The sequence below is a fragment of the Rhineura floridana genome, chromosome 12 (assembly GCF_030035675.1).
Source record: "Rhineura floridana isolate rRhiFlo1 chromosome 12, rRhiFlo1.hap2, whole genome shotgun sequence".
NCBI lineage: Eukaryota > Metazoa > Chordata > Lepidosauria > Squamata > Rhineuridae > Rhineura > Rhineura floridana.
The window spans coordinates 38830033-38857311 of NC_084491.1; the positions used below are offsets into that span (position 1 = coordinate 38830033).

Sequence of the window (27279 nt, forward strand, 5' to 3'; positions counted from 1 at the left end):
ATTTGGATTTAAAAAAAATAAAAATGAAATCCTCCTGACAATTCTTTAGCATTTGAGTGCAAATTTCTATTAATAACCACATTTATCTGCAGTTTTCACTAATGCACACGTTTGCAAGCACTTTCTCCTAATATCATACATTTTTGCTTGTTATTTTCACCAATATATTAATTTTGTGCACACTTCCCACAATATATGCATTTTTGCAAGCACGGCTTGGTTGGATAACTACATCGCAAAATTCGGTGAATTTTGAAGGATAGCTGTGGCTTTCTTGTTGCTTCAGAAAGTTCAAATTTGAAAGTTTTGACTTTAAATGTGAACTTAACTGAATTTCTCTCCCATCCCTAACATCACACACACCTTGTTTGAACATTCCATCCTCGTGTATAAAGGCAAAGCCATTGGCAGGCATACTGCATGAGCAGGGAGGGCGAATAAGCAGTCGCCCCCTGCCATGCAATGGGCCAGATTGGGAGAGGTCTGCCTCTTGGTTTGGCCCAATATGTGTTAAGGGAAGGACCACAGCTCCATGGTACAGCACATGCTTTGCATGAAGAAGGCCCCAGGCTCCATCCCTGACACCTCCAGTTAAAAGCACCAGGTAGTCGTTGGCGGGAGGCAAACCTCTGCCCGAGACCTTGCAGAACAACTGCCAGACAGAGTAGGCAATATTGAATAGATGGGAAACAACCTGACCTGCTATGAGGCAGGTTCCTAAGTTCTGAAACAATTCTCTTACTGTGGTCTCAGTGACATAGCCAGCAATGGTGAGTGAAAGCAGGCAGGCAAAGATGCTTGATGGATGCTGAAGATCAGCCAAATGGCTTCACCAGGAGACCCATCACTCAGACTGAAGCTGGCTCTGGGCATCCTGGGCTTGATATCGGAGGAAGTGGCTGGCTCCTCCTGACGACTCGGTTGCCTGTTTAGAAGGGCTGCCTGGAGGTATCTGCCTGGTGGAAAGGACTGCACTTCCTCCCTCTGACCAGCTGCTCTGCTGGCACAGTGAATAAGCAGCTTGCGCCTATGCCCAGCATCGGAGCTGAAGGCCAGAGAGAGTGAGTGACAGAAAGAGAGCACGTGTGTGTGTGTGGGGGCACACATGCCCTGTGGTATCCTTGAAAGTGTCCAAATGTCCCAGGGAAGAAAAAGGTCCCGGTGAAAAAGAAGAGGTTGCTTATCTGATGCTTTGGGGACATGTCTGCCATTATGACAACTTTGGCTGCAAAAGCCACACGGCTTGGGTTCAGCTCTGGCTCAGACTAGCCAGGGCTTGGTTCACACTCTGCAAGCCCTGGACCTCGCAAGAAGCTGCTTTAGGATAATCACCATCCTTCTTTGCCAAGTTTGCCCTCCCTGTGCGAGTGCATTAAAAATCCCAGGCTTGAAGAGTTGCATGTTTAAAGAGGAGATAAAACACAACCCCATATCTATATCTGTTTATATTTTTCCTTACCTGCCTCTCTTAAGAATCTTCCGCTTAAATGAACTCCATTAAGCTGTATTTAGAATGTAGCAGGGTTTTTATTTTTAAGAAAAACAACCCTTTCAGTCTTTGACAACTTTATGTTGGTCACGGCAGAAGAATACCCCAGAGAAAGTGGGGGGGGGGCTCCAAACAGCCTCCGCTTCTGTAGTTGTGCAACATTACTATGGCAACAGGCTGCAGGGATAGCCCTCAGTACTGAGCAAATTCATTCAAATCCTTTATTAACTCGGCAGAAAAGGAGGGAGGGGGAAAGAGAAATGCCGTATCTTGGCTGTGATTCCCCCCACTAAGCACAACAGGTTGGATTATTAAAGCAAAATACTAAAGGTCAAAACCAAAACTTGTCCTCCAATTCAAACACACGCACCCCAGCTGCATGGCTGATCAGCAGTTACAATAATACGGTGGTGTACCGATGAGGCACACGAACATGTTGGAAATCTCTCTGAGAACTGGACAGTCTCTACTAGTAAGTAGTTTTTGACCTTCTTCTGCGCACAGAAGTCAAGAACATCTGTACCTGGAGCAACAGATAATGGGAACAACTTTGCATGAACACAAAATCTGCTGCTTTTGATCTGCAAGCCTAGGCAGCCGGGACTTTCTTGATACATTCCCCAAATGGCACTCTTCATCTCTGCATCCCATGGGGAAAGAAACCGTTAATCGGCATCAGAGAAGCGATCACACAGGCATGGAGTTTTCTGGTTATGTTTTGGTTCTATTTCAGCGCAAGAGGAGCTCCATGAACTGGAGGGTGAATGACGATTACTTAACAATTCAACACACACAGTGACCTCAACAGCTCAGGCTGCAATACAATACGCACTTACCTGGGAGTAAGTTCCACTGAACCCAACAAAGCTTATTTCTGAGTTGCCATGTATTGGATTGCGCCTTAGCCAATTATCGTTTATAAAGTTATATTCAGTTCAAGTGTCTTCAAGTCCTGTATCTCAATACCAGAGATGGGAAACCTTTGGCTCTCCAGATGTTGCTGGACTGCAGCCCTCAACATCCCTGACTATTGATCGTGCTGGCTGGACCAGATGCAAGATGGAGTCCCACCCTGCTCTAGATTGATCCAGTCTCTGAGTCTAGAAAATGAATACTGAAATTTTCTACAAAATAGGAAGGACAGGGGGACAGAGAATCAGTAGCATGATCCACCCACTGAATAGGAGATAAATGTTGTAAGTGACCAGTTTTCTCAGGACCTAGGCTTTGTGGCTGTTTTATACTAGAGATGGGTGAATTATCCAGAGTTCACCTTTGGACACATTTGGAAATAACCTGAGATCTTCTACGGAAATATATATTTTTTTTAAAAAAATCAGAAGACCTTGAATAATGTTTTTATCAAGCCAGTACAGGGGCTTAGAACAAAACAGAAGCCTGTTTTTGCCCCTCCCTGCCATGCTCAGAAGCTTTCCCTGATAGCCCCCACCCTGAAAATATACTCTTCCCTTTCCTTTTAAACACAGTGGCAAGCGCAGCAATAAAAGGTCACTTGAACAGAAAATACCACAAAGATGCTATCAATCAAGCTTTCCTGGCAAGGCTGTCACATAACCAGGATGCCACTACCAAAATGGCCCTCTCCCCGGTGATCACTTTATCCAGAAGGGGTGCGAAGAGCAAGGCCTCTGAAGAGGTTCGGATACATACTTATGTAATCTTGTTCAGAGCCATTTAAAACTTTTAAAGCTACTGACAGAAGACTCTGAAGCCCACATGGCCTTGTAAGTTTAAAGCACATTCTTCTCCCCCACACACAAAAAGAATCCTGGGAACTGTAGTTTGTTAAGGATGCTGTGAAGTGTAGCTCTGTGAGCAGTAAACTACCGTTCCTAGGATTCTTTGAGGGAAGCCATGCGATTAAGTGTGCTTTAAATGTATGGTATGTACACAGCCACAGTCCCAGACAGAATAATCTTTTTATTAGAGAATGTTTCAGTTACAGATCAGTATACACAAGGTCCCAACCAACCGCATATCATGAAGTTTTTGACTCAGGTCCCAGGCTCCCTGGTAGTTCTTTTGAAACATCACTGCACACTGGCAAGTGACACAGGCTAAAGGTTCCATCACTTCAGCTTGCTGTAGGTGGATCAAATATCGCCACAAAAATAATCTCACCCTTACTAAACTACACGTCTGCGCTCACCAGTGCGTGTTGATGAGGCTGTGGATCCAAACTGTTGTTTATAAATTGTTAATATTGTTTCCCTTTCTAAAGGACTGGCTGGGAAAGCTGCCAAAAATTTAAAGCCAAAGGCCCTTGTGAAAAAGAAATCTTGGGGAAAGGAGAGGAAATGATAAATTTTTAAAGAAAGCTACATAATAGGGAGAAAGAAAAAAGAAAGAAAACAAAAATATTGGCCACAGACTTAGAACAACAAACCCCAAGCCACTCTCACACAATAGTTTTCAGAGATTGTGAGGCATGGCCACTTTTGTGTGGCTGGGGAGTCATGGAAGTGTTCATTGGCTATCATGAGCACTATGGCATCTGATGCAGCCTTCCCCAAGCTGATTTCCTCCAGATGTTTTGGATTACAACTCCTCTCATCCCTAGTCAGCACAACATCTGGAGGGCACCTGGTTGAGGGAGGCTGATCAGAGTTGTCTAAAAGTTTTAAAAACTGACCTAAGCTGGTAGTCATCACCCCATCCTGTGGTAGTGATGTCCAAAATATAATTACATGTTGCATATTTCCTTTTGTCAGTCCTGAACCTATTTGTCAGTCAACTTCATTGAGTGAAACTTAGATCAAACTTTTAACATACATGTCCCATCCCCAACTTGGCAGGGTCAGTTGATGACAGGCACCTACCACTTACCTTCTGAAGAATGATGTGGGACATGGAAGCGTTGGCGTGCACAATGATGGTGCCTGTCTTATCATCCCTGATCTCCTTTAGCAACGGTGTTGGGTCCCGGCTGTCATCCAACATCCGGACTGAGAGCGTTTCCTTAGAGATGAGGAACTGACGGAGCAACTTCTCCAGGTTTAGAAGGCCTGCATATGAGAGAAAGAGAAAATACTTTTCTAATGTGCTAGAAACTCTCTAATCATCTCCTGCCAACTTTCCAACTTCTACTTCTAAAATCCCCTGCTTTCCCCCAGTACTGAGGCATCACTGCACAACCTTGTATTTCAGTCCCATAGAAGGAAAGTGGTGCGCCTGCTGATAGGCAGCCACTGCCCCAATGGACATCCTGAGCATCAGTGGGCCCCAAACCTACAGAGGAAGAAGACTTAGGCAAATTTTGAAACTGACTTTTGGACTTTTCATTGGACTTTTCCTGAAGTTTGGCCGGCTCATAGTGCGTATCGGGTAGATTCTCTGTGTCAAAGTTAATCTGGATGTGACAAATCATTTTGTTTTTATAATGAATCAAACATTTGAGTGTTATAATGGTCTTCCTGAGCTATCCACCTGAAGCACTGCTTTGCCTTTGTAATTTAAGGTACCTAGCATGACTTACTAGTGCAAGTGGTGTAAAAAGAAATATGATAAAACACATTTTTTAACATTATGCCCCCCACACTCTCAAAACCATGCAAAATTGTGTGTAAAGTCTTAACATCCATAACAATCAAAGACTGGCATCTATAAGGCTGTGTACGCACCATACATTTAAAGTGAATTATTTCCCCCCAACAATTCCTGGGAGCTGTAGTTCATCACTTACAGATCTACCATTCTCCAGACCCTTAACAAACTACGGTTCCTAAGATTCTTTGGGAGAAATAATGTGCTTTAAATGTATCGTGTGTACGAAGCCTAAGACCGTTCTCCTTTAATCAATTGCTTTCTGAAAGCAATGTTCTTTTGTTGATTAACTGTCTTGCTTTTAACTGATTAAAATAAATTACAACAACTTGCTACAGGTGACATTTTGAGAATATTTAATGAAGATAATAGTTGCTCTCAAATTAATAACTCAGGCAAACGATCTCATGTTTGGACAATCTCCTTGCTGAACCTCTTTCATCTTCCCCTTCCCTCCCACGGCGCCACTTTTCACAGTGTACAACTGGAATTAAAATTAGATGGAATTTGATTAAAACGCCATAGTTTTATTCAGTAATAAATGAATTCATGATTACTGATATTAATCAATAGATGTAAAGCTTTCAGCCACGAAATAGAATTCTGAAGCTTTTGGAAAATTCCTTCCTCCCACCTTATTGGCCCCGTCTGCACTACACATTTAAAGCAGTTTCATACCACATTAAAGAGTCATGGCTTCCTCCAAAGAATCCTGGGAACTGTAGCTTGCTAAGGGTGCTGAGAGTAGTTAGGAGACCCCTATTCCCCTCACAGAGCTATAATCTCTAGAGAGGTTTAACAGTCAATCCCCCTTCCCAGGGAACTCTGGGAACTGTAGCTCTGTGAGGGCAACAGGGGTCTCCTAACAACTCTCAGCACCCTTAACAAACTACAGTTCCCAGGATTTTTGGGGGGAAGCCATGCCTGTTTAAAGTGGTAGGATACTACTTTAAATGTACAATGCAGATGGAGCCAAAGATTGTGCCTGGCTGCCCAGATATGTTTTAAAAACCCATGCATTTCAACCCGTTACTCCAGCTGCCAAAAATAAGATGGCAGGTTTGCCCTACTAGATTTAATTGTCATGGTTTCCCCCACAAGTATCCCACATGGTGTTGGGGGTTATTTGTTAGAGAGTCTAATTCCACCCACCCCTGAACTCCAATCTGCAGAGGGGTTGTTTTTTTTTTGGGGGGGGAGAGGAACTTTTAGAAGTGTAATTGCAATAATCACACATTCTTCAGTATGTATAGCCCTGCGTCCATTTCCCTCTTCTTCTTCCATGTCTCTAGATTACAAGCCCTTTGGGGGCAGGGACCTTTCTAAAGTAAAGTACATGGGTGGTACTATAACATCATCATTAGCAGTGACAGTAGTAGGGTTAAATCAATTATGCAGATATACCTTAATTATAATTTCTGACTGTACAGTCACCCAGAAGGGTCGGAGAATCACTATTCAGTAGCACAATAATATATAATTAAAGGTGCAGACCTCCTCCCTCTTCAAGGACTCCAGTGACTCACATTAAAGTGTTGCATTAAAACATTGCAAAGAAACCCAATATGAGCAGGCAGCACAATCGAGTGTAAGTTATTTTTGATCCTTGGTTACTGGTTTGCCTATCTGATTCTCTTTTGTTGCATTTGCCCTCTTTGCTTCTTCTTCCTAGTTAGGACTTTATTTAGGGATTAATCTTATAGCAACTAGTGAAGGAAAATAATTTCTTTTATAAAGGTGGGATTTAACAATACTCAGGAGGCCATCTTGTCACTTAAGCATCACTTAAGCTGTCAAAAACAATGCTTAGCCCTATTTCACAATTGTGTAGGTTTAAACACAGCTCACAGCACTCCCCTCTGGCCTTCAAGAGAAAATTATGTTTATTTTAGGGAGAAATCATGCAACCAGCAATCTTTTGTGATTCTATCCACTGGAGGCATTAAGTATTTGAAGCATTTTACTAACCTGAAAGATAGTGTCTGCGCGCACACCACAATCTATAAATGATTCCATTTTGCTCGGATTAAAAAGCACCTCTTGATTTTAAAAAAAGAAAATCTGCCTACTATTGTAAACAGAACTGAATTTACATTCACAAGCAATTCAGTCTTGCTGCTCCATTCTGAAAAGGAGGAAAGTCAGTGTCAAGGCTGGCACTCATTCCCTACTTTATTTTTATCTGATTGCTTGATTTTGCCTGTGGATTGATTAGTTTCGCTATCACTGAAGTTTCCAAAACCGAACACCTCTGTTGTATTTGCAGTTTTACATCGCAGTGATTTAAGCCGTAACAAGAATACAGTACAAACCCTTAGTTCCATAAATGTGATTATTAATTCTACAGTGGAAATTCTGATTCTAGGCTCTTAATTCTGTCAACAACTGCAGCAAACTGTTGTTGTTGTTGTTACTAAATTTGAATTTGAACTGCTAGATAGCTCTACTCTAAGGGCTTATAAGCAACTAGACCTTCAATCTTAGTTTTCTAGCACACCTGATGAGAAGCAATGGGAAGACAGCAAGGTGCAGTGCTGGTGTGGATTTCCCTGAGTGTATTCATGCACACAGACGCAGAAGCCATCTTAAAGCTGGGAGCAATCTGAGACAGGCCTAGGAGGCACCTACGGTATGTTTCAAGTCAGTGTTCCTTCCTTATACCACTGGCCATTCTGAAAAGACATCCTGAAATCTCTGGTGTATATTTTGAAAGTGTATAATTTGAAAGTCTCTCTCTCTCTCTGAAATACAGGAATGAAGAAGTATTATCTGTGCTCTGGAAGCATCTCACTGTATAAACAGAAACTCTTGCAGAAATTGGAAGAGAGATGGAGGAAAAAGGTCTGTCTTACTTCACCAAGCTTAACGAAGTCAAAAGCCAGTAGTTACGTGGCTGTTGGTTTGGAGGGCGATTCATACAAAAACGCTTTACTGAGTCAAACCGTTGGTCCAATCTAGCCCAGTGCTAGTGACTACTAGGGATCAGCAAATCTGTCAATTTTGGTTTCTCTTTGTTTCTAATTGTTCCAATCTGAAGTTCAGTTCCCCACATCTCCACATCAGTTTGTGATTTTTTTTAAAAAAAAATGCCCCCATGAAAATTCATCAGCATTTTAGTGCGAATTTCTCCTAAAGTACATATTTTATACAATTTTGTCTAATATGCACCTTTTTGCTAAACAATTTCCCCTAATATAATGATTTTTTGTTTGTTATTTTCACTGATATATGCACTTTACCTTAGTATATGCATTTTAGTATATTATTTGGCTGGAGAACTGCATTGCAAATTTCGGAGGAGTGCAAATTTTGAAGAACGGCTGTGTTGCATATTGTTCAGGTCGCATGAAGTGTGACTTAGGTGGGTTTGTCTTTATATTCAAACTGAACCAAATTTCTGGAGTCACCCCTGTCCCACCCTGCCCTGCTGTCTTCTGCTCCTCAGTAGCATTTTTCCAGAGCTTGGAAAAGTTACTTTTTTGAACTACAACTCCCATCAGCCCCAGCCAGCACATGCTGGCTGGGGCTGATGGGAGTTGTAGTTCAAAAAAGTAACTTTTCCAAGCTCTGCATTTTTCTTTCTCTTTGCTCTCATAGTCCTTGGCTTCATTTACCCACACTATTGTTGACTCCGGTTGGCTACATCTGACACGATGACATCACAGATGCTTTGTATACAAAACCAGGAATGGCTGCTTCAGTCAACTGGATCCAACAACAGGGTGGGCAAATGAGGCCAACATAATACTGTTATGTTCTGTTAGAGCTGCACTTGGAGAGAACAGAAATAAAATAAGTGTGTTTGTGCATCTCTGCGTACACCTGTATGCATGGGGAGGTAGCAATTCAAAGGAGAAGCAATGAAGGCCTGACATAAATTGCAGTTCCAAGTAGCCACTGAGTTAGATAGTCAATGCTTTCTAACTGGTCTCGTAAACGCAAGGCTGTAAGACATGGATAATGAGTAATAAGCAATAGAAGAATGCACTTGTCCCCACCCCAACATACCTATCCACCGCTACGCATGTGCCATCATGTTGATTCTATCCTTCTATGTGCACAGCGTGCAGACCTACATTTAGAGAAACTGCAAGTATCAGGCCAACACATGTAGGAATGCCTGCACAATCATATGATTCATTTACACAAGTCTAAATCCACAGTGGTGAGTGGGAAGGAGTGGGAAGGAGCGGGCAAAGCAACTCCAGTTTGGTTATGGAGCGAAGCGCCCTATTTGTTTTGCACAAAAGAGAAAATCATAGGCAATGAAACTTGAATTCTGCATCAAGATTTCTGTGCTCAGAAATCACAAGAAACAATGCACCATATGCATGCCCATGATTACAATTCCCTTGGTGGCAACACAGCTTCCATGGTTCAGCTTTGCTGCCCTCTGCACCCATTACCTGCCTTTGCCACAAACGTGTGTGCTTCCTCTACCATTAGGCAGAGTGATGTGGCTTCATCTGGATGCTGATTTGGGAAGTCATGAAAGGGAACAAATTGTTTGTTATTTAATGTGTTGCACTGCCAGGGATGGGCAGAGGAGCTTGTGGGCTTTTCTGTCTCAGATGCCCAACTTGGTCTCAACCACCGTCACAAACTTCTTGGAATGCCATACGTTGGGTCTTTAGCTCTGGTCAGCCTACATAAGCAACTTACATTCAGCTTTGGCACAGATGAGGCAGGCAGTGGTGCAGTTAAAGAAATTCAGGATCCCAGCAACAGCCATGCTGATGTCAGTGTTGCTGGGGTGGAGGTTCAAAGTCGTGAATCTCTGGAACTGGAGCTTGACGAATTCTTCTGGGGCAACCTTGAAATGGGGGACCTGAAAGGTGGAGAGAAAGAAATATAAGAAAGTGTTAGGGTAGTTGGCCTGCAGATTGCAGGACCTCCTCTTTGCAAGATATGCTATGTTTGGTTGGAACTTGGAAAACTCTCAGAACGGTGTCCCTATTATTATGCTCAAAGAATGATTAAAAACAATACAGCCACCCCACTGGGTTTGCCCTGTGTTGCATTTGCAGAGACAAATCTGCTACGGTAAGGCTCACTCTCCAGAGGGACCACAGCCATGAGTCCTAATAATAGCTCATTTGTCATTCATAAATCCGAGTGGAGGCAGGGGAGTTTGGCCACCTCCCTGAGAAACTCAGCAACGCCAAGCCCTGAGCAGAGGAAATGGAGCGGTTTCTTCAAAGCATTATTTCCTGTAATCTTGGGGACCTGATGCCAGGGGAGCACCGCAGGAGGAAGATCCAAGCAGATGATATTGCTCAGGGGTTTTGTAAGATGCAGGGGGGGGAAACGAATATACCTTTTTTGCAAAGCGAATCATTTGGAAGAAGCATAACATGCAGCAAAGGGAAGCATCTGGTTATGCTACATTAGGGGAAACATCGCATCCTCTCTGTTTCCATTACATGGGCTTCCGGAAGCGATTGCCCTGTGCCTGCAATCACGCTTCTCTTGGGGGAAGGCTGTTAACCAGCTGTGGCGGCTGCTTTGTTGGAGGCATAAGCAGTTTGGTTAGTAATAGAAAAGTTAAAAGAGCAATAAGCTTCTATCAGCCTCGATTTCACTCCACAGCCCTCAGTCCAGGTTTGATTAAGAGGGGAAAACTAGGCTGTGTGCTTCCAGGCAGCTTCTTTTAACTAAAGCAGACAGGGCACCTGCAGGACAAGGATGGGCTTGTTGATCGTTCAGCAGGACCAGATGAAATCTGAGCCTTGCAGCAAACACCATAGTTTGGAAGTGGGGACCGGCAGAGGAAAGGGCGCAGGATCAGACGCTTAGCTCAGCTGCAGAACCTTGAATGACCTTGGGCATTCTCTTTGATGCATCATCTGGAGTGTGTGGCATCAGAAGTGTTGAAACATCACGCACAAATTCCAAAATGTGAGTTCCCTGGACATACCCCTTTGCAAACACAGAAAGAACACTTGAGATGGAACAAATGAAAAACAGCTAAGATGAATGAACTGGAATGAAGTAAATTAGGATAAATATACGGAAGAGTTCCTAATGACAGGTGATCTGACACTGAAGAATGTTCTCAATCTGGGCAAGCCGGCAAACATGCTGCGTGCAACAGAAATACATACAGCCCGAGGAAGAAGACAGAAAGCAGCAGTGAGTGAGCAGCAAGCATGACCCTTCCCAGTTTTTGGGCAGCAGGTGGGATGACAGCCAGGTGATGATGGGGAAGGGAGGCTGCCTGGGTTCAACAGGTTGCCCACAGTGGGTGTTCAGAGCAACAGAGTCGTCAAACAGGCCTTTGAATAAGAAGGTTCTCCATAATTTATCTACCGTAACCCACTGAGGCTTATTCAGGCTGCTTTGCTATACAGCAAAAAGTATTGCAGAAATTAGATGGAACATGCAGAAAAAGGTTGGCTTGGTTCTCAGTGGGTCCCACTGTTCTGTTGATTACAGCATGGCCCTATTTAAACTGTATATTTAAGGTCCTATTATATCACTTTAAACAGTCATGGCTTCCCCCAAAGAGCCCTGGGAATTGCAGCTTATTAAGGGTGCTCAGGTAACCCCTCTTCCCCCCCCCCCAGACCTACAATTCCCAGAGTGGTTTAACAGTCAATCTCTCTTTCCAGGGAACTCTGGGAATTGAAGCCCTGGGTGGGGAATGGTGTCTCCTAACAACTCTCAGCACCCTTCACAAACTATAGTTCCAGGATTCTTTGGGGGAAGCCATGGCTGTTTAAAGTGGGATGACACTGCTTTAAATGTATAGTGCAGATGTGGCCAAGATCTGCTACAATCTGGGACCCACACAGTTGTGGGGAGGCAAAACCTGCCCCAAAGCATTAGAAGTTCAACATCCACAGAAAGGAAATTCATAAAGGGGAGAGTGCAGGATTTCTCTGCTCAGAGACCCACTGAGTCCAGCAGCAGTCCCTACAGTATACTGTTGCTGACCTCTGAGCATTTCCTATTGAAAGACAGTTCTCTGCCCTTCTAAGCTTCCATTTCATGGCATTTCCCGTAAACAAACTATCCAAGAATGCTTCCAATTTATAAGGGATTATAAAGTGCAAAAATATATAGCAGAGCAAAATTGTAAGAAATAATGCAGATAATGAAACAGAATAAGGAAGAAGGCACTACAGTTTCAAAGATGTGAGAGATGATATTGCAGATTTCAGCAAAGGCATAAAGAAAATAATTAAACCTTAAAAGCTTAATGCATTTCTAATTTCACTGGCTTTAAAAACCACTCTCTCACTCAGATAAATGACTGTGAAAGTCGGATCAATGACTTAGGAAGATTTGCCCCCCCCCCAAAAAAAAACTTCTCCAAGTCCAGATATTCTCTCGAGTCTTGGGAAAAGGCCAGTGGATGCCATCCCACACTCGCAGTGGAACTGAAAATCAGTTTCTTTTGCAGTGGGTACAAATTCTTTTAAAGGCCCAACCTACATATGGATTCCATGAGTTCTGATCTTTGGAAAGTCCCTTTATTGATTTGAGGATGTGACAGATTCTATAAAATAGCTGCTGTGATGTTAGTGTTGGATGTGGATTAGGCAGCAGAGTGCTGAGTCAGAGCGTTGGGCCACCTAGTGTCTATTCTGCCTGGAAGTGACTCTCCAAGAGGGGTGTAGTTGTCCAGGGCCTTTGGGGGGTGTTGTTGTTGTTGTTATGTGCCTTCAAGTCAATTACGACTTCTGGCGACTCTATGAATTAGCGACCTCCAAGAGCATCTGTCATGAACCACCCTGCTCAGATCTTGTAAGTTCAGGTCTGGGGCTTCCTTTATGGAATCAATCCATCTCTTGTTTGGCCTTCCTCTTTTTCTACTCCCTGTTGTTTTTCCCAGCGTTATTGTCTTTTCTAGTGAATCATGTCTTCTCATGATGTGTCCAAAGTATGATAACCTCAGTTTCATCATTTTAGCTTCTAGTGACAGTTCTGGTTTAATTTGTTCTAACACCCAATTATTTGTCTTTTTCGCAGTCCATGGTATGCGCAAAGTGCTCCTCCAGCACCACATTTCAAATGAGCTGATTTTTCTCTTATCCACCTTTTTCACTGTCCAACTTTCACATCCATACATAGAGATTGGGAATACCGTGGTCTGAATGATCCTGACTTTGGTGTTCAGTGATTCATCTTTGCATCTGAAGACCTTTTCTAGTTCTCTCACAGCTGCCCTCCCCAGTCCTAGCCTTCTTCTGATTTCTTGACTATAGTCTCTATTTTGGTTAATGACTGTGCCACGGTATTGATAATCCTTGACAAGTTCAATGTCCCCATTGTCAACTGTAAAGTTACACAAATCTTCTGTTGTCATTACTTTAGTCTTCTTGACGTTCAGCTGTAGTCCTGCTTTTGTGCTTTCCTCTTTAACTTTCATCTGCATTCGTTTCAAATCATTACTGGTTTCTGTTAAGAGTATGGTATCGTCTGCATATGTTAAATTATTGATGTTTCTCCCTCCAATTTTCACACCTCCTTCATCTTGGTCCAATCTCGCTTTCCGTATGATATGTTCTGCGTATAGATTAATTAAATAGGGTGATAAAATACACCCCTGTCTCACACCCCTTCCGATGGGGAACCAATCGGTTTCTCCATATTCTGTCCTTACAGTAGCCTCTTGTGCAGAGTATAGGTTGCGCATCAGGACAATCAGATGCTGTGGCACCCCCATTTCTTTTAAAGCATTCCATAGTTTTTCATGATCTACACAGTCAAAGGCTTTGCTGTAGTCTATAAAGCACAGGGTGATTTTCTTCTGAAATTCCTTGGTCCATTCCATTATCCAACGTCTGTTTGCGATATGATCTCTGGTGCCTCTTCCCTTTCTAAATCCAGCTTGGACGTCTGGCATTTCTCGCTCTATATATGGTAAGAGCCTTCGTTGCAGAATCTTGAGCATTACTTTACTTGCATGGGATATTAAGGTAATAGTTTGGTAATTACTGCATTCTCTGGGATCCCCTTTCTTTGGAAGTGGGATATATATTGAACGCTTCCAGTCTGTGGGCCATTGTTTAATTTTCCATATTTCTTGACAAATTTTTGTCAAAATTTGGACAGATTCAGTCTCAGTAGCTTGTAGCAACTCTATTGGTATGTCGTCTATTCCTGATGATTTGTTTCTTCCAAGAATTTTAAGAGCAGCTTTCACTTCACATTCTAAAATTTCTGGTTCTTCATCATATGGTTCCTCCATGAATGAATCTGTCATCCTTGCATCTCTGTTGTAGAGTTCTTCAGTGTATTGCTTCGATCTTCCTTTTATTTCATCTCGGTCAGTCAGTGTGTTCCCCTGTTGATTATTCAACATCCCTACTCGTGGTTTAAATTTCCCTTTCATTTCTCTAATCTTTTGGAACAGGGCTCTTGTTCTTCCCTTTTTGTTGTCCTCTTCTATTTCTATACAATAACTATTGTAATAGTTCTCTTTGTCCCTATGTACTAGTTGTTGTATAGTTGCATTTAGGGTCCTGACTGTGTTTCTATCTCCTTTTCCTTTTGCTTTCCTTCTCTCTTTAACCATTTTAAGAGTTTCTTCAGTCATCCATTGAGGTCTTTCTCTCTTTTTAACAAGAGGCATTGTCTTTTTGCATTCTTCGCTGATAATGTCCTTGACTTCAGTCCATAGTTCTTCTGGTTCTCTGTCAACTAAGTTTAAAGCCTCAAACCTGTTCCTTATTTGATCTTTATATGCTTCTGGGATGTTATTTAAATTGTATTTTGGCATTATGAATGCTTTGTTGTTCTTCTTTAGCTTTACTCTGATTTTCAATACAATCAGTTCATGATCTGTACCGCAGTCTGCTCCTGGTCTTGTTTTTGCAGAAAGTATGGAACTTTTCCATCTTCTGTTTCCAATTATATAATCAATTTGATTCCTATATTGACCATCTGGTGATGTCCACGTGTACACCCCTTATTTTTTGGGGAGCCAGATCCCAGCAGGATCCCAATGTCTCCAGTGCCCTACAAGCCAATCAGCATGAAAGGGGAGTATGTTAGCCTCTGAGAAGAGTCCCAATTAGTATCAATTGCAAGCAAGCCTGTATTAGTTCCTACTTCAAAAAGCCAGGTTGTGCAGAAGAAGAGAGAGTGAATCCTGATGATAGCATCCCATCTACATCATCGAGCAGTTTGGCCGCAGTAGCAGGAGATAACTCAGCCATTTCAAGCAATATGTCTGACAGCGAGAAAGGACAGACAAATGGTGACAGTGACAGAGAAGCAGGAAGCAGTGTTCAAGCCTGGTCAGATTATTCTATGATCTTAGATGGTTGTATAATCTTAGAAGGGGGCATGGCTGTGACTATTATGAAGGGACCCTGCACTTCTGAATTTGTAGCTACAATACTGTACTCCAAGGCCTCAGAGTGAGGCGTTTTCCCAGCTCTGCTGCCTGAGACCCTTTAACTGAAGATGTCAAGGACTGAACCAGGGACCTTTTGCATGTCACTAACCAATGCTGCACTTTCACATTTGTTCTAGGGAAAGTGATGTTTCAGGAACAGAAAACAAGACGGTCTCCAAATAGGCTTGGCCAGTGCCACTATGATTTCTCCCCCTCCCTCCCTTGTAGGCCCATTACTAGTCTCTAATGAGGGAACATAAAGGGATGGAACTCTAATGAGGGAACCTAAACCTACACTCAGGAGTGTAGTCGTGCAGGGTCTCAGGGGGTCTTAGACCCTTTACTTTTTTGGGAGCAGGGTTCCAGCAGGGTCCCAAAGTCTCCAGCATCCTATGAGCCAATCAGCATGAAAGGGGAGTGTATTAGCCCCTGAGAAGAGTCTTCTAACATGCTTCCTTGTCCTTTCCTGCTGACTGGAGCTAATCAGAGTGAAAGGTGGTGAGTCAGCCCCTGAGAAGACTCTTCTCAGTGCTAGCACTCTCCCCTTTCATGCGTATTGGTTCCTAGGCATTAACAAGGATGGCATTCTCAACCCCACAGCAAAAAAAGCGGGCAGGGGGCATGACTGTGATTAACATGAAGGGGCCCTGCACTTCTGAATTTGCCACTACACTACTGAATACAAGTGCGGATAAAGCTGGGACAGCGTTTGCTTTTGACGTTTGTTTAACAGATGCTGAAGAGGATATGGATTTTAACGAAGGGACTTGAAAAGGAAATACCCTAGTGTGCAGAGATGTGGAAGACTTCAAGCGCATCCCTTTGTCTTCTTACAGAGGTGGGATCTAGCGTTCACGTTACCCCCTCTTTGTACTAATGGCATTGGTTATCTATTCATTTCCAAGCAGAACTGAAAGTGCTGTTTTCCATCTATAACACACTAAACAGTTTGGGTCCAGGACTCCTCAAGCATAGCTTTCTTTATATCATCCTGCCCGAGAATGGAGATCTTTGACAAGAGGCTCTGCGTGGTGTTCCTTCAGGTATTCCTTGGATGACCGCACACGAGAGGGGCTTTTCTATGCTGGCCACCCCTGCCTCTGAGACTCTCCCTCCCTAGGAGATTCTCTTATGGCTCCCTCACTGCTCATGTTTAGGATGGCAAGTAAAATGGTTCTTTTTTAATCAGGCTTTTGAGCCCTCCTAGACAGGGGTGTAAACCTCCAGGCTTCTGAATTTGCCACTACACTACTGCTCCTAGATATTTTGACTGCTCTGCGTTGCTGTTGTTTTATATTGTCTGTTTTACTGCTTTTACTGTTTTTATTGTATGCAGCTCTTATGCCCTAAAAGAGGAAACATGAGAGAGAGAGATGATTTTGCTTAATTACTTATTTTTATATAAGAGACAGAAACTTGGCTCTTTATTTAGAAACACATAAGCAGAAAGATGGATTCTGTGGCCATGTTCTGTGCTTTTTGTGTGCTTCTGTGCCTTTCCTATAGGCTGGCCAGAACTGCATTTGAGACGCAACTCAAAAACTTTGCAACTTTGGAGAAAGGCTTGGCCCCTGAAAGATCTCTCCCCTCTGCTCTGTCTCATGCAATTCGAAGGCAGCAAATTACTGCAATTCATTTGAGAATGCCTCCTATTCACTTGTTGACTTTCAATCATTCCTGAAGCGGGCTGGCAAGGGACAAGCTGGAGAGTCCACTAAATGGCAGAGAGACGCTATTAGGATTTAAGCGGATGAATTACAAGAGCTCCATTCTGTTCCCTGGGAATGGAAAGGGATCAACATGAGGCAGTGTGGGGCTTATAAAATATTAAATCAGGTGCAGCATTTGGAAACAGTTCAGAAGGATTTTGCATTAAAAGTAAGATTCCAAACAGAAGGGGGGTAGAGAGCTCCAGGGAAGGGGGTCACACACAAGTGAATGGTATTGCCAGGAGATTAGACATGGATTTAGTTCTGCCATGGGGTGAAAAACAGTATCTAAGGACCAGCTTTTTATGAACATTTTCACCAGTGGCAAAAAGCATCGCTCTCCTTAATGGCCATCTTTGGAGGATAGCATTAAAATGGGGGGGGGGGATCTTTTAATCTGCCAAGCCCGTTTAGAGTGAAGAAACAGAATGGGTCCATCTTGCCCAATACTGTGTATACTGATCAGCTGGATCTCCAGGATCTCAGGAAGAGAGTCTGTCCCAACACCTGCTACTTGATCCTTTAGAGCAGGGTTCTTCAACCTTGGGTCCCCAGACGTTGTTGGATGACAACTCCCATCCTCCCCAGCCAGCTTCGCCAATGGTCAGGGATGATGGGAGTTGTCATCCAACAACATCTGGGGACCCAAGGTGGAAGAAGGAGTGCTGTGGATAACAACAGATATTGAACCTGAGCACATCTGCATGCAAAACATGTGTTCTACCACTGAGCTACAGTCTCTCTCCTCATCTCTAACTCCATGCTTACACATACTGTAAAGGCACCACAAAGCTTTGTACCGCAGTGTCAAGGGCAGGGGTGTAGTCATCCAGGGTCTCAGGGGTCTTTGACCCCTTACTTTTTTGGGAGCAGAGTCCCGGAAGGGTCTCTACTTCTCCAGCATCCTACGAGCCAATCAGCATGAAAGGGGAGTATGTTAGCCACTGAGAAGAGTCTTCTAACATGCTTCCTTGTCCTTTCCTGCTGATTGGAACCAATCAGAGTGAAAGGAGGTGAGTCAGCCAGTGATAAGACTCTTCTCAGTAGCTAACATGCTCCCCTTTCATGCTTATTGGCTCCTAGGGATGTCTGTTGTTGTGGGAGAAGGCATGAACAAGGATCTCATTCTCAACCCAGCAGCAAAAAAGGGGGAAGGGGCCGTTGCTGGTGACTATCATGAAGGGACCCTGCACTTCTTAATTTGCCACTACAGTACTGGTCAAGAGCAAGGTTAACTGCACTCACCTCTTTCTCCCCGCAGATATTGCTGATGATGGAGCTGGAAGCAGGACTTGAAGATGGCCCCAGGACAGCAACCACCCCTTTTGGAAGGATCTGGCACACTGGTAATCCCCAAGGAGAGAGCAGTCAACAAAGAGGAAAGAAGGGTTACTGGTAACTTCCAGCAAAGAGTCGAGTAAGAACTAAGAGACATCTTCCCAGGCTGGAGCAGGGCACAAGGTCCATGTAGCCCAGTGTTTGGTCTCCAACAGAGGCCAATCAAATGCCCCTTGGAAGCTCATAAGCAAGGCAGTAACAGCACATTTATCTATTCATTGATTAAATTTATACCCCGCCCTCCCTCCCCACCATTCTCCAAGGAGCTCAGAGTGGCATACATTGTTCTTCCCCTTCCGTTATATTCCCACAACCCTACAAAGTAAGTCCGGCTCCGAGTCAGTTGCCCAAGGTCACCCGGTGAGGTTCACGGCTGAGAGGCAATTTGAACATGGGTGTTCCTGTTCCGGGTCTAACACACTAGTAGTCACCATACCACATTAGTGCTCATGTTCAGAGGTACACTGCTGCGCATATGGAGATTCCATTTAGCTGTGGTAATTGTGTGCGGGAAAACTATTTCTTCAGGCGGGGGCATTCATACATGGAAAGCCCTCCCCCATCTGCAGCCTGAAGCAGTAAGTACAGTGAAGGGGGAAATGGTTTGTTACTTGATTTAGTTGGTTCAAATAACACATATAAATGGAGCCTGTTACTCTTATTTTCTCTCTTTCTTTCCCCCAGCCCGCTCCATCCCATCACCCCAACAGGACTTTCTGAAGTCATCCTGCAGTGCTTTAGGGCTATTTTCATTGCCATAAATGGGAGATATTAAGTGAAGAAATGACTCGGGTTAAAGTGACACACTGGCAAATGAAAAAGTTGCATTTCCCCTCCCTTCATTTACGCAGCCAAGTGATAGCAATGCAAATTAAATTATTTTAATTCTCTTTCCTGCATGTTCCATTCAACAGTGGCCAGGATGCACATCATCGGAGTCTTTTGTGACGTTAACTGGGCTGGCGGAGTTCAGTCTCCTTCACACAACCACAGAATTTCTCAAGTGGTGAGATATTTTACCACACATCGAGTCCATCCTGTAAAACGATAAAATGGTAATCAGAAAGCTCATGCAGACAGCATAATTACTGGGCCAGGTTCAAGATACCTGCACTCATCCACAAAGCCCTAAACAAGTTGATCAGGCCCTGATTCCTTATGATCTACCTCGATCACTGAGATTTTCTGATGGGTCACTTTTGGTGGTTCCCCACGTCCCTGAGACTCAGCTGGCCTTCACCAGGGACAGAACCTTTAGTGTGGTAGACCCTGCCTTGTGGAACTCCTGATGGCAGAGGTGCAACAGGAGCCATTTCTCTGCTTTTCCAGACATTTTTTGAAAACTACATTGTTCAGACAGGCCTTTGCAGTTTGAATTTTCTCTTTTTAACCAATCTGTATTCATTGATTGCAATTTTAATGACTTTTTTTACTGGTTTTATTTTTATACGTTGCATTCTGCCTTGATATATTCTTGTGAAAGTATGGGAACAGATGTGTAGTAAAATGGCTATCCATATGCACCTGATATATGGACCAATGCAACAGCAGTACTTGCCTCCAAGATATTTATTATGTATTAATAGAATTTCTATCACACCTGTTAGCAACGGTGGCTTACAAATAAAAGGCAATTAAAAATATATATCAGAACTCTAGAACAAAACAACAAGGAGCAGACTTTGTCTGTGTGTGTTTTTGTTAAACCCAGCAGCTAAAAAAAGCCACACACACAGGCAAAGGAAATCTTAGGTACCACTGAACGCACAAGAGGACAGGTGTTCAACAGATGATGCCAGGCAAATATGCCTAGGGAGAGAGTTTTGTCATTTGGATGACATCCTAAAAGAAGTCCGTCTCTCTGATCACCACTTGCTTTACCCCTGAAAGTGAAGGGCCTATAAAGAAGATCTTACCTGGCAAGCCAGTTGATGTGGGAGAAGAATATCCGTGGAAGAATACCCAATTTTTTGAAGGAAAAACAACTTTTATATGAATGATAGAATGTGCCTTGGCTCACTTGCTCAAATAATCTGTGATTATTTCCTGCAGAAACCTCACAAAGAACCCCTCCAGATATCCTTTTTATTGTACATTTGTGACGATTTGTGCTCATGGTAGCATCGAGGCAGTTATACACGATCCTGCTTTTAGTACCATTTCTGCCTGTGAATGTTTTGGGGCAGACACGCTGCTTCATTTCCAATCAGTGCGTGTCTCGTAACTTTCTGCTGAAATCCTGTAACTTTTTATATCACAAATTTTCTGGGTCTTTGTTGTATGTCTTTTTTGTTGCGTCACAGCACAGGAGTGTCCCTCTAGGCAACAGTCATGCAATAACGCTGGTGTTATGCCGGAATGGTGTGTGGACAGTCCAGTATAAATCCACCAGTAACGCACTATTATTGCATCAATGACATGTTGGAGAATACACCCAGGAAAGATAAACATCAGTCTGGAGAGGACCTAAGTATACCTGTTTAACGGCTTGTGGCATTCTTTGGTACAGAATACAATAGGTGATTGATGAGTGCCTGAGAAGTGGGTAGTGGCAGAATTACTAAATCATAGTAGAGTTGGAAGGGGCCTATAAGGCCATCAAGTCCAACCCCCTTTTTTGGTTCCTTTTGTCATCATCATTCTATGAAAATCCAAATATATTTTGCAGGAAAAGTCCATGGGCAGGAGGAAGGAGCCAAGGATCATCTCTGCAATGGCTATTCACATTGATTTTGCCTCCTGATATAATTTTCATTGCACAAGCATCTTGTGCTTGCTATACAGATCCCTACAATCTCCCCCCTAAAAAAAGGGCATAATGGGTGAGGCGTCAGAAGTCATAGAGGACCTTCAGGAAGGAAACTGGCCAGTGAGGAACCCCTTGCTACTCCTACTAGGAGAAGAGGATGCTCATCTCATGCCTAAAGCCTTCCTAGGAGGGCTTAAAGAAGTATTCTGTGTGAACTGGTGGCAGTGAAAGGATTAAGGAAGGCTGCTTTATGTGGAGTGCAGCTGAGGAACCAGGGAAATCCTTGACAATTTAGGGTGGTAGGTAGATGGTAGCTAGGAAGGAAGAGCAAGATCATTTGGGTACAAGGAACGTATTGTGATCTCTTTCATAAACTTGAGATCTTGACAGGAAGGACAATAGGGAGGCAGAAAGGTGGACAGTCTCTTTGCCTGCAGTACAGTTTCATTTAGTGGCAACACAGTGTTAACATAGTGGTTTTCCACTGATTCCTCATAATTATCCACATCTCTTCAAGAGGAAAGAAAGCCAAATCAGAACCAAAATCAATAAAGTCTGAATAGTTTATCCAGAGACATGGTGGCTACCATGTCATTACTTTTTCCTTCCGAAAAATTGGCTGCAGTCTCAGCATACATTATTGAGAAATCATTGAAGGAAAAGGCTACAGTCTGTGTTGTCAAGAGACCTGGACATTATCATAATGGCTACTTTCAGCCTTTTAATTTTTTATTTAAAGTCTTGAATGTATAATGCAGTGGTACGAGGATGGCGCAGGGAGCCACAGCTCCAGAGAGTGATTATCAATTTGGCCTAAAGACATCTCTTAAGCCTTCTTGACCCTTTCTCATAATAGGTATGATGACAACTCTCTAATAGAGAAATCACAGAATCTGCTGAGGCTTTGGACCAAATCCCTTCATCTCAAGGACACAGATACTGACATTATGAACTGAAGACTACTTGGGAAATCACTCAAGAGTTCCTACATTCTTTACTCTCCTCCCTTTCTACCAATCTCTAGTAGGGGAAGATCCATACCATATATTTAAAGGACATCTCATGCACATTTAAATCAGATACCTTCCACCTGGGAACTGTGGTCTCCCCCTCGTGGAGCTACAAATTACCAGAACCCTTAACAAACTACAGGCCCCATGATTCTTTGGGAGAAGTCATGTGCTTTACATGTATGTTGGATGTACTTTAAATATATGGTGTGGAATCAGTCATTTTCAAACAGTGATATGAGAAACTCAGGCATGCCCAAGGTTTCTGCAAGTCCCGTTCTTCCCCACCCACCTCAAATGTGCATAAACATAATGTCAATGATGTGTGCATGCCACCGTTGTATAAAGAAGGTGCTTATGTTTTCTCTTGATTCTTGCCTATTGAATTCAGGTCCCTCACAGGTATTTCTATCTTAACTAATGATGTCAGTGGACCTCTCCAGGCTTTGGTTTGGATATTAGCTGAAGGGCTTATAAAAACCAGTCTGAAAAGGAGAGGTGAACTTTACAAGCCTCAAAATTCTTCTTTGGTTCAGATCAAAATCTGAGCCAGAAAAGAATTCCTAGTTTAACTTCCAGTGGGTGGGTGGTGGTGGGTTGTGTTTTGTATATTTTTATGAATTGCATGTGTTTCTATATAAATGTATTGATGTTATAATGTATTTATGTTTCTGTTTTTAGATATGCTGCAAGTTGCTTGCAGGCATCTGTGTAACAAGACTGCATAACAAGTCTAATTAATAATAATGTAATAGTATGTTAAATAAATAATAATTTAATAACAATGATCTCCCAAATTCCTTCAACCAAACCAGTGTCTCAGTGCCACAACCTCCTCTCCATTTCAACACCATTCCCAACTGAAGTGGAAACACTTCAAGAGATTAAGGAGATGTGATCTCCTGCCATTTCTGGTATCCTAGATGCGCATGTTGTTTTGAAAGAGGGAGAGGCTGGCAGAGGGGGTGGGGTGGGGGTCTGGCTGGATGATTTACAAATCTCAAATTGGCTTGGAAAACAAACCAAGTTATTTCTATTTTTCTCCCTAAAGTCAATCCGAGGTGAGTTTGCCCATCTCTAATCAGCCTAATAATAGGGTTCTACACCACCCTCTGACAGCGCTCTTAATGCACCCTGCAGCAAGTTCTTCTAGCCCAGCGGGAGAGGTAAAGCTGGAGGCTGGGTTGTCCTTAAGGGGACTGCGTGCGGTTACATCACCTGCCTGAATCAAACACCATGATGTTGAATCTGCATGTGCATTGACAATACAATTTTTGTCGACTGATTCTCGGGCTGTGTGTTTGCGTGCGTTTGCCTGTGATAACACCAGTGGCGGCAGAGTTTAACTGCAGGGCTCTGCAGACTGGAACATAGGAAGCGGCCTTATGCTGTGTCAGGCCATAGGTTCATCTATCTCAGTACTGTCTGCGTCTACACGGACCGGCAGGGGCTCTCTAGGGTTTCAGGCAGGGGTCTCTTCCAGCCCTACCTGGAGACACTGATGATTGAACTGGGGCCTTCTGCATGCAGAACAGATGCTCTGTCACTGAGCTAGGGCATTTCTGCTCATGTCTGGTTCTGAAGAAACTAATTAAGCCCTTGGTCGAGACACTACCTCACCATTATTGCACAAGCAACCCGTCTACCCCGTTTGATACAGTCCTCCCAGCACCAGGCAACAAGAGGAGGGCAGCTTGAATCTCTCCCTCTATGGGTCCAGGGCTCTAGTACCTGACAACCAGAACCGTATAAGTTTCTGCATGTCAGGTGAGAGAACCCATTTAGCTCCCCGGCATTTCTGTTTCCTCCTCCTATGCTCTTTGGAGAGCTTCGACCCTTGTATTCTAAGCAAAGCAGCTGTCGGGTACTTGCCCCTTGGCTTGAATAGCCCTTTGTAATTTGCAGGAAGTACCTTCTGTTTAAGAAGCCCTCCTTGGTCGCTTGCGAAAGCCGAGGGCTTTCCATTATTCCTCAGAGTATCAAGGTCTGGGAAGAAAAAAAAAATCTTGGTATGCAGGTGTGAAGGTGTCCAAAGTCTTAAGAGTGGGATGGGGTCAGACGTAGAAAGAGGGAAAGTTCGGTGAGTGCTTGGTCACCCTTTGCCTCACAGGTAGCTGAGGAGAAAAGATGCCAGGAGTAGGGGCAAAGTTGTCATAGCAACTGAGCTCTAACAACCACCGAGGGGGAGAGGAAAGTGGGGTGGGGAAGAGAAGAAAGAGAATAAAAATTATCATTGCAGGGTGAAAACATCCAGCAGGATTAGAGAAAAGGGACTGAAGCAAAGTGAAGGATGCCTCTGGCAAAGGGTTACTCCAAGTAGAGCAGCGGAGGGGAATCTCTGGCCTGCAGGACACGTTGGGGCCCCCACGCCTCCCCATTGTGGTTCATTTGTTTTTCCAAAAACCTGCCCCACATCTGACATCATATGTGACATCAGGTGTGGGGCAGATAAAGATGGGGCTGGGCTGGCTGCTCATGTGGTTGATGCCTGCAGTGAGCAGGACTGAACTCCCTGCACATCAGCTGATGCACAGGGAGACCAACCCTGCTTGGTTTGGGTGCGCAAGAGGCTTCCCCACGCATGTCGCATACCTGAAGCCTGCAGAAAGAAGGACTGCTCCCTGCGCATCAGCTGGCTGCAGCCAAACCTTGCGGAAAGCAGGACTGGACTTAGCTCAGTCCTGCTTAATCGCTATCCTGTCAAAATCTGAATGCTCAACAGCAGGCAACAAGTGTTTTAAAACAATGAAACAAAACATGGTTGTCACACGCAGTTAGAAGCTCATTCTGCCTTCAGTTTTTAGGAGGACATTCAAAGCCTGCCCCTGTCACTATTACAATATTCAGCTAAATTCCTAGATAGAATCAAGACCCACAGACAAATCCACCGTGCCTACAATGGAGCTCTGGGGTCTCTATGAACTCTTTTACCACTGCAGGCCCTTGTCCCCTTGGAAAAGATGCCTCTGAGGGCAACTGAAAGAGGAAATTCAGAGGAAATCAGTGCAGGCTTATAGCCAAACATTCTGTAACAAGGGGGCAGCATGTCCTGACAGAACAGCCAGATCATAAACATGACTAGCCTGGTATGTTTAAAGTAATTTGATTCTACTGAATAAAATAACATATCAATTTTAGTGAGCCATCATTGGTCGGAAGGCTAGAAGGTGAAAACCTTGAGTAGAATGATGCCTGCATGGTTTACGTTATATCTCCACAAGAAGAGAAGCTCGAGACTTATGTTGCTCTTTTTAAATAAAAGTTGAAAATTCAGGGAGGGGTCTGGATAGGGATGAGAAAGAATGTGATTCAGCTTGCATTTATAGGTGAAGCTACTGAACTTGCACTTGCCAAGACGATACACAAACCCAAACATAGCCATCCTTTGAAATGCTCACATCTCTGAATTTTGCACGGCAGTTCTCCAGCCGAGTAATTATTTATTTTATTTTATTTATTAGATTTTTATACCGCCCGACTAGCATAGCTCTCTGGGCGGTGTACAGCAAAAATAATGTCTATAGAAATGTAGATACTAGGGTAAACTGCATAAAAATGCACTTGCTAATGAAAACAACACACAAAAAAATATATTAGGGGGGAATTGTTTTGCAAAAATGCGCATATTAGGAGAAATCGGCTGATGAGTTTTTAAACGATTTTTAAAAAAATAAAAGACTCTCAAACCGATATGGAAATGTGGAGAAATGAATTTAAGACTGGAAAAATGAGAAACTGGGACATTGAGATTGACAGTTTCACCCATCTCTAGGTTTTGACTGTCCCTGAGAGGACTTCTGGGGTTGCAGCCTTGCTTCAGTGTGGTTAAACACACAATTCTCTAACCATTATACTTTTCATAAATATTATATAGAGCAAAGCAGGAAATGACGAGCCCCTCTAGTCGTATCTCTGTGCTCCAAGAGGACTGAATATGTTGATATGAGACCATTTCTGTGCAATTCTCCCCACCTTGCTAGTTTTTAAATAGGTTTCGCAGTCAGATGAGAGGCCCCTCCTCGTTCCACACCATGTTCAATTAGAGGTGACAGCTTCACTTCCTGCCTCATACAATCCTTGCTTGCCCTCTGCCACTCATCACGCACAGACGAAAGAGGCCAGCCAAGAGAGCGCAATTCATCACACCCTGGTAATACCTTTGAGCAGAAACCTGTGCAAGAGCCTTCCTCCCATCCTATTATGTCTCACTAAACCTAGATGGAAGACCGGCTCAATCTTTTGAAATATTATTTCTCTGTCTTAAATTAAAGCCAGAAATCCTCCTATTCATTCGTTCGGATGCAATGCCTTCACCTAGGCTCTTAGAATGAATGGAGAGAATCTTATAGAAGTTTCACAATGCAAGAGATTGTGTGAGACAGACTGGTAAAGTGTGTGTGGGGGAAACAGCTCCTTTCTGGACCTCCCAAGTAAGCCGGCTGTTAGATAAAGATGCAATTAAATAGGCCGCATTGCCTCCTATAAAGGGATTTAGACAGGGAAGGCAAGTTTTACCTGTAATTGCAAAGAGTGCCCTCCTCAATAACCCCTTTCCCCTCCCTTCTTCTTCTGCTGGATCATTTCAGATCACAGGAATTTATAACACTTTTCTTACAAGAATAAGTCAATATCGTTGCCTTTCTTTAGATACAAATGTCAAGCCACCCATGAACCCGATTAAATATCTGCTGCTTTGGCTCTTGTTTAGAAAGAGTCTATAACTAACTCTCCCCTTTAAAAATAAAAATGCCCCCTCCCCAAACTAGCTTTTAGAGGAGGAAAAGGAAAGACGAGGAACTGGTTCGGTATTGCATATTTATAGCCTAAGTCAATTATAACTCAAAATTGGAAATTTGCAAGGCTCCAATCAGTGTTTAGATTTGATGGTGTAATTACTTTAAAACCTTGGCCAATTAGCTGGTCAAATAACATCCACGCATTTGAAGCATTAATTCATTAGAACAATCACAAAAGATGAGGAAATTTTATTCTAATTACAAAAACTTTGGGAGTCTTCTAGAAGATTCCAAAATTCGGTCTCTCTGAGTAGCGTTATAGAGCAGTATGCCAGG

General features: G+C 43.3%; 1 protein-coding gene across 4 annotated transcripts in view; it reads right to left on the bottom strand.

Moving 5' to 3' along the window:
• Positions 1-27279, bottom strand: part of GRIK4 (glutamate ionotropic receptor kainate type subunit 4) — a 452002-nt gene that overhangs the window by 134907 nt on the left and 289816 nt on the right. For 3 of the 4 annotated variants that reach the window (XM_061592684.1, XM_061592685.1, XM_061592686.1), the window contains 3 exons: positions 18356-18453; positions 9716-9881; positions 4337-4515 (listed from right to left, as the gene is read on the bottom strand). In XM_061592684.1, coding sequence (XP_061448668.1) covers positions 4337-4515; positions 9716-9881; positions 18356-18453 — 443 coding nt within the window. The remainder of the gene's footprint in view (positions 1-4336; positions 4516-9715; positions 9882-18355; positions 18454-27279) is intronic. The other variant, XM_061592687.1, reaches the window with a different exon arrangement.